The 10,774-nt window shown below is 34.5% G+C and overlaps 1 protein-coding gene across 2 annotated transcripts; it reads right to left on the minus strand.

Annotated features, from left to right (window-relative positions):
- Nucleotides 1-6,274: 6,274 nt before the first annotated feature.
- LOC145028802 (nuclear localized protein) lies at nt 6,275-10,094 on the minus strand. 2 transcript variants are annotated; one of them, XM_078977537.1, is made up of 9 exons: nt 9,602-10,088; nt 9,429-9,502; nt 9,090-9,152; nt 8,909-9,010; nt 8,734-8,799; nt 8,496-8,574; nt 7,406-7,614; nt 7,034-7,124; nt 6,275-6,727 (listed from the first exon to the last, which is right to left on the minus strand). In XM_078977537.1, exons 1-9 carry the CDS (start codon nt 10,029-10,031, stop codon nt 6,414-6,416), a joined length of 1,428 nt encoding a protein of 475 aa, XP_078833663.1. In that variant the 5' UTR covers nt 10,032-10,088; the 3' UTR covers nt 6,275-6,413. The 2 variants fall into 2 exon arrangements, with proteins under 2 accessions (XP_078833663.1, XP_078833664.1); XM_078977538.1 differs by having other exon boundaries at nt 6,619-6,727; nt 7,034-7,099; nt 9,602-10,094.
- Between the last annotated feature and the right edge of the window lie 680 nt (nt 10,095-10,774).

Consider the following 10,774-nt stretch of genomic DNA (forward strand, 5'->3'; position numbering starts at 1 on the left):
CTCGCGGATTAAGTCACCCATCTCCTGAAACAGATAATATCAATTCGATTTTAAGGAAAAATAGGGTTTATGGTGGAGATTTGGATACCAACTTGGATCGTGATATCACTTTCCGAACTGATATTTCTACCCTATGCATGGGTTACAAGAAATTCAGCCTAGGATAATCCATGTGGACACTTATGTTTCTAGGCACAGAAAACGTAAGCCAATATGCTAGAGAATTCTGTAAAAGTATGATGAAAAACGAGAGCTTAAGATCGTAACCCTCTTCTGAAGAGTTGTTTATATATTAAACGAGATTAGGCTTTCATTAGCGTTGGGCTGTCATTAATTGCTTTGGAAGCAAGTCATGATAATCCAGAAGTAATGAGGATTTAGGGTTATCAAAACTAACGAGTTTCGTTAGTTTTACCATAATCGCCCTCAAGAAATTGAATTTCCCACTATGTTCCCATATGTAAAATTCGATGATGTTTTGGGACCCCAACCAGGGGCTCCGTGTCACACCCCCAAACCAAGGATGGCGGAAACGTCCGGGAGTGGAGGACTTCATGTAGAGTATCACAACAATGAGTATAATAGTGCTCAAAGTAAATACAACCAACACAAATATAATTGAAAACGTTACATCAAAGCACATGTTTACATGATTCACATCAATTACATTATAATACACAATGAACTGTTTGACGATTTATCGTCCCATCCTCAAAACGTTGTTGATTTCCTGTTTTCACTGAATTCCTGAGAATACAAGTAGTTTTGAAAAGTGTCAACACAAAGGTTGGTGAGTTCATAAGAGATTTCGTTGAAAAAGTAAATCATTTTCCTTGTAAAAGCGTTAGAATATGTATCCAGAAAATCCGATATTTTCTTTAAAATCTGCGTAATGTAGTCTTATGACTGAAGACCAAAATGTATAAGTAACCTTTCTTATTAATAGAAAATGTTATGTACTTAAATGGACATGGACGCGTTTGAATTAAATGAAATTTCTGTATGTTCTCATGTTCGTTAATACTTTATATATATGTAGTCCTAAATTAGAGGACCGAGAAATAACAAGTATTGACCATACTTAAAAGTATAAATGTGGTTTCAAATGATGTGTAGTCGTAACTACCAAAACCAAAAGTGTACAGTAATATCTGTACTCATAGAGATAAAAAGTGATTTTAAATCGACATAAAACTCATTTAGGTTTTAAAAATAAAATCCCGTAAACTTATGGATTGTTATATCCCTATGTGAGTCGCTATAATCATACTATGACTATGTGAACCTGCCACGACGTTCTCAGGCGTCGCGAAAAATAAAATGACATTTGTCACCCGTAGACCTGCAGGTCCCACTGTAGCTAGCAGCAAGGTGTGGGGTGTCAAACCCAATATAGATCTATATACAAGTATCACGTTCTCCCTCAAGGAGATTCTGATTATAACTACCAGGAATTATATCCCGCACTCGGACGTACGGGGAGAGAGAGAGAGAGAGAGAGAGAGAGAGAGAGAGAGTCTCACAATATAGGTTAACAAGTTTACGTGAAATGTGTGTGAATATAAATCTTTCTTGTATGAATGTACCCTTCTTGTACGAGTGTGTTGAGTGATGTATCATAAACTATACCTATTATAGTTTATCTAAAATGTATGTAATATGTATGAACTCTTTTATGGAAATGTATTAATGTTATGAATTTATCAAACTATAGGTTAACAAATTTACGTGAAATGTGTGTGAATATAACTCTTTCTTGTATGAATGTACCCTTTTTGTACGAGTGTGTTGAGTGATGTATCATAAACTATACCTATTATAATTTATCTAAAATGTATGTAATATGTATGAACTCTTTTATGGAAATGTATTAGTGTTATGAATTTATCAAACTATACTTTTTATAGTTTAATGTACGTGTTCTAAAATGAATGAATAAATTTATTATGAATCACTTAGTTTCAGTTCATGATGATAAACTAACAAGGAAACACATTCAATAATTAGAACTCATGATTATACACTTTGCTCAACATAATACAAAGTGTTATGATATTTACATGTTGTTGGCTAACTTTAGCCATTCTGCCATGTTTTGGAAAAATCATAGAAAAATCATACGAAGTTGAAAACTAAATCCGTAAATTCTGAGAGTTCACAAAATGTGTCTAGTTTACTCATAATTTTTATCACGATTTTTAAGGACCTCCAACGTGGGTGAATAAGTCCAAAATCACAGACTGGTCCGGATTGTTGTTTGAAATGATAGGCAGTTTTGTAAAAATCACCATAAATTGTAGAAAAATTGTATGGAGATGTGCAAGTAGTCATTTTAAAGCTAAAAACTTGAACTATTTTCACCTTGTACAGTTTTGAAAACAAAAATGTTTAAGATGCCCAAAACAGTCCGTGAATGGAGTTGAACTTTTCTGATGAAGGCTGTTAGAAAATTTTAGTTATGTTCTTGGTGTTTTAACTTGTATTCCCCCCCCCCCCTGAAAACTTGAGAAAACATGAAAATGTAGGGGTATGAACTCACCTTGAGTGATTTCAGTAGATAAGTGTTGAAGAAGAGAAGTGTTCAAGCCAAGAACACTTGAAGAATCACTTGAAGATTCGAAGCTCTAACACAAATATGATGGAGTTTGTGTAAGATATCCATGATTTGAGTGGAAATAAGTGAGATAATCATAAGGAGAATGGATTATGCTTACAAAATGTGGAAGAACACTTGATAATCAGCCTTGAATCTCAAGTTTGGTGGAGAAAAAGTTTGAGAGAAAAGTGGTGTTTGATACTTAGTGAAATGAGAGCAAATGAGAGAAATGAGGAGAGATGATGTTTGTTCCAGCTCTAAAAACGTGGGAATGAGTGTAATTTGAGTGTAAGGGACATTGAAGTGACTTAGGTAAGGTGGGGAGGTGTGGTTAGTCAAAGAGTGGGTGTGGGGTGGTTGCTTGTGACATTGGATAAGGCAAAGTCAACACTCCACCTTTAATAATTCACCCATTTGATTTTTATTATTAAAATAATGATTTTCATCAAAATATGTTTAAATTATGAATATTTTGAGTTTATTATGTTAAAATATAATTTCTGGAGAAAATCCCGCTTTAAAATCACGAAAAACGGGCTTAAAATGTTAAAAATATCAAAAATGGGCTAAAAGTGACAAATTTCCGAATTCTGGCCGAGGTTCGGCCTTCTGATGCTGAAACCGAGAGGAGGGAGGGTAGAAACCGAGAGGGAAGAAGAGGGAGAGTAGGAACCGAGAGGGGAGAAGAGAGAGGGTAGGAACCGAGAGGGGGGAGGAGAGAACAGAGAGGCGGAGTAGAGACCGAGAGGAGGGAAGAGACAGAGAGGCGGAGTAGAGACCGAGAGGAAGCAAGAGACAGAGAGGCGGAGTAGAGACCGAGAGGAAGGAAGAGAGAGTAGAGACCGAGAGGCGGGTAGAGACAGAGAGTGAAGAAGCGACAGAGAGGAGAGGAAGCAACAGAGAGGCGGAAGGCGAACAGAGAGTGCGAGAAGCGAACAGAGGCAGAGGCTCGGTCTCAGCTACAGGGGCTCGGTACTCCGGATTCAGCCAACAGAGGCTCTGTTCGGTCCTGGGGACTTTTTGGTTCCTAGTCTCGGCCTTAAGGAGCTTCGGCTCCTTAAGAAGGGTTTCGGTTCCTAAGGTCCTGTTTTCTCGTTTTTACCCCGTTTTAAGCCGTTTTTTACCCGGTTAAGGGTCGGAATGACCCGAATGATTCCAAAAAGTTACGGGAAACTTTTGAGAGAGATTTGGGAGAGATTTCTCACACTTGGAGAGATTTGGGAGAGATTTGACATTCTTGGAGAGATTTCTCATACACAGAGATATTTGCGAGAGTTTTCACATACTTGGAGAGATTTGGGAGAGATTTGACATTCTTGGAGAGATTTCTCATACAGAGAGATATTTGAGAGAGATTTCACATACTTGGAGAGATTTGGGAGAGATTTGACATTCTTGGAGAGATTTCTCGTACAGAGAGATATTTGGGAGAGATTTCACATACTTAGAGGGATTTGGGAGAGATTCGACATTCTTGGAGAGATTTCTAATACAGAGAGATATTTGAGAGAGATTTCATATACTTGGAGAGATTTGGGAGAGATTTGACATAGAGAGATAGAGTGAAAACGATTGAGAGAGGTTCCATGTGTGACAATTGTGAGTGTCCGGCATCGCAATGCATGGTTCGTAAACCCTGTTAAGCCTTGTTTAAGGATCTTACACACTCCCGATGAGTATGCATCATTATTTTATCGGTTTGGCTCGCCACGTACCACAGTTTTAGGTTAAGGAGATCTAGATGTTCGCACTTTTTGCTTTATGATTTCTCATTAGAATAGGGAGTTATGTAGAAGTTTCATAGTGTAAATTTTAGTACCCAAGGGCAAATTGAGTCAAACGGTTTGACTTGCTGACTTTAGTTGACTTTGACTTGACCGAAATTTGACGGTTGTCACACTCCGCCCCTTGGACCCTGCTAGGGGTGTTGCCCCTAGACCCTGCCAAAGGGGTGCTACCCCCGACTAGTCGTCGAACCGGCTTCTAATTCGATCTTATACATGTGTGTACTCCGCACAACCCTCGTACATATATTAAAATACAAATTATGAAGCCCCTTAGTTCACATGTTAGTTCCAGTTACTTAAAATGACATGGTGACACAAAAATCGCCAACAATAAGTTGGTTTTCATTGGGCCTCATTGGTTGTTACAGAGAAATTTAAAGTGGATTTCCATAACCAGGAACTCTTGGTAGGTTATATAGCTATTTCTTGCAATTAAACCATTTTGAAGTGAAACCAAAACTTGGACCACATACACACTACCACAAATATCGGTTTTAAGATCTTTTACCATTGTCTTTATCTATAACATAAAATTACATATGATAACAAAGATTAAACACATTTTTTCTCAAGAACTTCTTTTTCTTCACAACAAAAGCAAAATATTTTAACTAACTCGGATGATAAACAACAAGTGTTGACGAACCGTAGCAACATGATCCTTATTTTTTTTAAGTAATTCAACCAACAAAAACAGTAAAAACAAAGAGAAAATTTGTCAAACGCGAAAACTAAGAAATTCTTCAATAAACACAAAAGTCATCAAGATAATAAACCAATCAAGACTCTTACAATGAGGCTCTGATTCCAATTGTTAGACACATTTACACAATTGGTTTGTACGGAATATGAATATATGTAAAACTGATAAAAATATGATTCAACTGATAAAGTTATACATCGAGAGATATAAAATATTACAACGAAGAACTCTTATGGCTATGAGAATATCCAAACCGCACTCTTTAACTAATATCTATATGGTGCACACATAATAAATAACCACACCTCCGTTTTATATACAAATTGAGGGAATACCTAACTATCACTCACTAATATAGACCATTTCCTCTTCCAATACACCAACTTATATAGACTTATGTCTACTTTAGAGACAAAATAATTAAAATAAAGTTGCAAAAAGGTTCTCAAGACACCTATATAATCGATTTCCTTGAAAGAAACAACACACAGAAAAGGTCTGGTAAACTACGCTTTTTGATGGGTCCTTAAGCAAGTGTTATAGCTAACCAGTTTAAGCGGTCAGGCTTTATAGAACTTTATAGAACGAGAATCGTGTTTATTATTACCATATATTTATAATGGGCCTCTATTTAGTGATTTAGTTATAGGCTTTTTATTCTTTAGATTTGGCATAACTATGTCCAATTCATAATTTATTTTTCCTTTCATTGTAATCAAATTTTTCATTAATAATAAAGTCTTTGGATCTCAAATATATTCCTCAACCTTTCACTTCAAGACACCACACCACCACCAATCAACTTTGTTGTAAAAATCATTCGTCATTAGCTCGCTGGTAGTTTACTGGGGTTTAAAAAATTAATCGGTTAAACGAGAATTAATCAAGGGATTAATTAGAAACCATAAATTGTTAATTCTTTAAATTTAAAAAAATTAAATATGAGATCATAATAAAGTTCATCAATATCATTAATATCATAACAAAATAGATTAATATAATTTTAATCATTCTTTAAATAGTTTCTGTTAAGATAGATATTGTGTTCAAATTTTATCATTTGGTACTGCTTAGCTCATTGTGTAGACAATGATTAATTATTAAGCGCCTTAGACTAATCAGAGATAGTTTGACATACAATATTATGTATAAAGAACATGATCAAACTATAGACCAAACATCGATTCATTCACATCTTAATGATTCAATTATATGATTATACTAGTATCAGAAAAAAGATAAACGATTTCATTTCATTTCATGTACGTTCTATATATCAACAACTACAAAAAAAAAAAAAAAAAAAGTGATGATCAAAACCATGTGCTTACATATCATCCGCAAAATCATCAAAGAGTTCATTTAACTGTTCATCTGTCCAAACCGGTATTGAACCACTAACCATGGTTGGTTCAACTTGAACTTGACTCGGATCCATTCCCTTTAGCCCGTTTCCAAAACCCGGATTTTCATTTAAACCACTTTTTAAAACATTTGATTCTTTTAAGATTTCCGTGAAGTGGGGCCCAGTTGACACACTATTAGCACTTGTTTTGTTGGTTACATTTGCCATCTTTTTTGCTATTTGGTCAAGAGAAAATGTGGGACCCGATGTTGTTGTCGTCGTCTCCTGTCCGTGATCTTGTAATGAAGGATTAGTAAAGTTGTGGTTAAGATGTTTTATTACTATGAATTAATATAATTATAAAAATGAAAAATTACAAAAAGACCAATTTTACTAGCAACTTTTTTTTAACCTTTTAAAACTAAACATTTTTCCTTGTTGCGTGATTCCTTGTATCATGTAACAATACAAGAAAACACAACATATGTCTATCGTTTTATCAATTTAGCAACCAAACTTTGTTTCTCATCAATTTAGCCACTAAATTGATAAAGGTGAAACTATGTTTGAGGAAATAATATAATAAATTAATAATAACTCACCAGAAAAAGGAGATGCATCAATTATGATAGTATTACATTTTCCATGAAATGTTTGTTTTTCTGAAACTACATTATCATCCATGTGAAATACCTTCAAAATAAAATGAGTAATCAATCATTCACTATAACATTGCTATTTGACAACTTACTTATACTTATTGACTTCCATTTTTTTTATTCAACTCTAATTTCAAATAAAATATTCTTATCAAGACATTGCGCCAATTATATAATCAAATTTACAATTTTTTGCTTATTATTGAGTTTGAGCAATCTATCCAATTATACTCTTTTTTGGTTTGATTTTTTAAAAGCATCAAATATTCAAACGGAATTTAAGAACAATAAAACAAAATTTACAAAAACGCTTACCTTTGCCAAATTCCTCTTTGTAATGTTAAGATTTGATTCTTTCAAGGTTTCTGTGGACTTGGGCCCACTTGACGCAAATGGGCTTACATTTTCTTGCGAATTTTGTTGACTATAAGTAGTTGTTTTGTTTACATTTGTCATGTTTTTTGCGATTTGTTCAAGAGAAGATGTGGGGCCCGATATTGTTGTTGTTGCACCCTGTTTAGGATCTTGTAAAGGAAGAATGAGTAAAGTTGTGGTTAGAGATTTTATAAAAACTTTAGTAACATGAATATAATAAAGAATTAATATTGACTATAAAATTAGTGGGTTTGGTATTGGGTAAATGGGTCGAAAAAAAGATTTTATATTTTTCCTGAAAAGCCCTTATATTTTTTTCATTTTTCCAAAAAAGAAACCTCAAACTTTTTGATTTTTTCTGATAAAACCCTCAGCCTTTGAACTTTTTCCAAAAAAACCCTCACATTTGACAAAAAAAAAACTACTAGAAGGGCAAAATCAAAGAAGAAAAAAAGTTTATGTTTAATCCGGAAAAACACAATATAAAAGGTCTTTTACGATATTAACCCTTTAAAAAAAAAGGTGAATGTATGAAAAGTGGTTTTCTTGAGATGTAAAGATGTTTGAGGGAATAACATAAGGGACTTAATTGAATACAAGGTCAAAATGTAGGGACTTAATTGAATATGAGGTCAAAATGTAGGGACTTAATTGAATGTGAGGTCAAAAATCAAAATGTAGGGACTAATCTAAAAAAGTGTCCACAATTGAATAATTTAACCGGTAGTGAGGACTTAATCAGAAAATAAATCAATATAGGGGCTTAATTGAATATGAGGTCAAAATGTAGGGACTTAACTGAATATGGTCAAAATGTAGGGACTTAATTGAGTATGAGTTCAAAATGTAGGGACTTAATTGAATGTGAGGTCAAAATGTAGCAACTAATCTAAAAAATTGTCCACAATTGAATAATTTAACGGGTATTCAGGACTTAATCAGAAAATAAATAAATATAGGGGACTTAATTGAATATAAGGTCAAAATGTAGAGACTTTAAGGGAAATTTCCCAAGAACATAGCAACTCACCAGAAGCATGAGATCTATCTATGACTTTACATCCATGAAATGTCTGTGTTTGTGAAGATCCATTATCCTTGTAAAATACCTGTAAATAGAACTAATTATTAATTATCATTCAATATAACATAAAGTTTTAAGTGTTTTAATCAAGTGAATGCTTTCATTGACAAAAGAATGAACCACAAGAAATCATACATTCATACTCAATGAATTATGTTCAAAGATACTAGAGAAAAATGTGTACCTTTACCAAATTCCTCTTTGTAATGTTAAGATAATGAGAGGATCTTGAAGGAGAAAACACAGAAACCTAGATAACAAAAAACTGGTGTAAATTTAAGAAGATTTTAAAAACTAGAATTTGATTTTGTGAAGATATGGATAGCTTATAGCTATAAACATAACAATTAACAACATACCTTATGAAGTATCAAAACAGATCCTACAAAAATACCCTTTCCAAACTCCCCTTCTGTTAGCACTTTGTGATGAATAGTACCAGAAACTACACCTGTAGGATCCTGAAGCTTTACAAATAAGTAACTAGAACTTAACTTAATATACTTACATAATCATAATATGGCATGTTAAGATTCTTACTTTTAGTGTTACTTTCAGATCACCTAGCTCATTTGAAGTACAAGACTTGATAACAGCAACAACCTGTTGTATACCAACTACATGTTATTCAAGTCTACAAGGGTGAATCGAGTAAAAGATGAAGATCAAAATCAAAGAGGGGTGTCTAAATTGCAACAGGTTAGAGAAGATCGATCAATCTGTCAAGTGACTACAAATTGGTAATGTTTTTCTTCACTAATCAAGAAATTATAGCTCATGAAGAGTTTTAGTTTATACACATCCTGTCAGTTTGATATAATTTGTTGTCGAAACCCTAATTGTGTTCAAGTGAGTTAAGGAATACATTCATCGTGATACCTGATGAAGTTTTCCGTTTTTCAGATACTTGTTTATATCGCCCAAAGGTGCATTCGGGATGGAATTGAACATACCTTCAGTCAAAAGAATAAACACGCATAAATAAGTATCAAATGTCTAGATTTTGACAAGTTAAATAATAGAAGAATGAACGCAATTGATTGTTACTCTACCATCAGCATAGACAAATTCGATTGCAGAAAGCCATGGACTACCCTGAAAATCGTCATCCTCCTCTGGATTTTCAACCACTCTTCTTATATACTCCTGTGTGGCCATTGGATGCTCCTCCTGGCCTAATATATTTTCCATATCTCGAGTTTTACGGAGCTTCGCAGCCTGAACAACGCCAGCAGGGCCTGGAATTGCACGAACATAAGGCGGTGCTTCAGCCTGACATGCGGAAGTGATGTTTTGAGGAACAGAGTTAATGGCTTCAGATGGCGACTTTGAGGAATCTAGGGTTTGAGATTGGGAAAGATGGGTATTGATGGAGGGTTTTGATTCATCATGGCGGCGCTGCTGCTTGCACGGGCGGAGAAGGGTCAGTGATTGGAGATCGGAGTCGTCTGCATCAAGAGCTTCTTCCCACGGAGGCTCCATTTTCCATGGGTGTTGCTGGTATAGTTACCGGTTAAATGTTGTTTGATGTGATTGTTGATATAAAAGGCGGGAAACCACAAAAAGAAATATTCATTCGCCAGAAAATCATCAAACTTCTTTCATAAGCTTTATTTATTTTAGAGTATTAAGTTGTTGTTTATTTGTTTATTAATAAGCATTCTAAGGTGCTATTTGTCTTTTAAGTCAAAATGTCTGCAGTCTGCGGACCATATCTACAAGCCTCTGCGGCAGAAGAGATGGACCAAATATCTGCAATCTGCAATAAAAAGACTGTTTTTTTTGTTTACGTTAAAATGAGGTCTGAAAACCTTTGAAGACAGTAGTCCATGACTGCGTCAGGAAGATCTCGCGCAGACGTTTTCTGACATGCGCGGCCCAGACAAAAGTGATTGCGCAGATCTTCACACAAAAAACAAACAGTCCCTAAGTGTTTGGCAAACAAAACAGTTTATATAAGTAAAATGACTAATAAGCAATAAGGAATTAGCATTCCCCCATTGCTTATTAAAATCAGCTTATTTGTCTTATTCTTACCGCAATAAGCTGATTTTTAAATACTCATATTTAAACATAATTAAATTTGCTTATTGCAGTGGGATTAAGCAATAAGTTGTAAACAACCTATTTTTTTTCCCTATCCAAACACCTTCTATGGATCAGGTTATAACACCAAATTCATATGTCACTTCAACTATAACATTAAGGGGGAAATGGTGTTCCTC

Source organism: Lactuca saligna, chromosome 2, assembly GCF_052625555.1.
Source record: "Lactuca saligna cultivar CGN05327 chromosome 2, ASM5262555v1, whole genome shotgun sequence".
In the NCBI taxonomy this organism is placed as follows: Eukaryota; Viridiplantae; Streptophyta; class Magnoliopsida; order Asterales; family Asteraceae; genus Lactuca; species Lactuca saligna.

Bases quoted from the DNA above. Each gene is read 5' to 3' on its own strand.
- LOC145028802 (XM_078977537.1), bottom strand. From the start codon at position 10,031: ATGGAGCCTCCGTGGGAAGAAGCTCTTGATGCAGACGACTCCGATCTC. The intron at 8,575-8,733 runs GTACACATTTTT...TTCTATTTACAG, and splicing joins CAAAGAGGAATTTGGTAAAG to GTATTTTACAAGGATAATGG. The intron at 6,728-7,033 runs GTGAGTTATTAT...CTTCATTACAAG, and splicing joins TGATGCATCTCCTTTTTCTG to ATCACGGACAGGAGACGACG.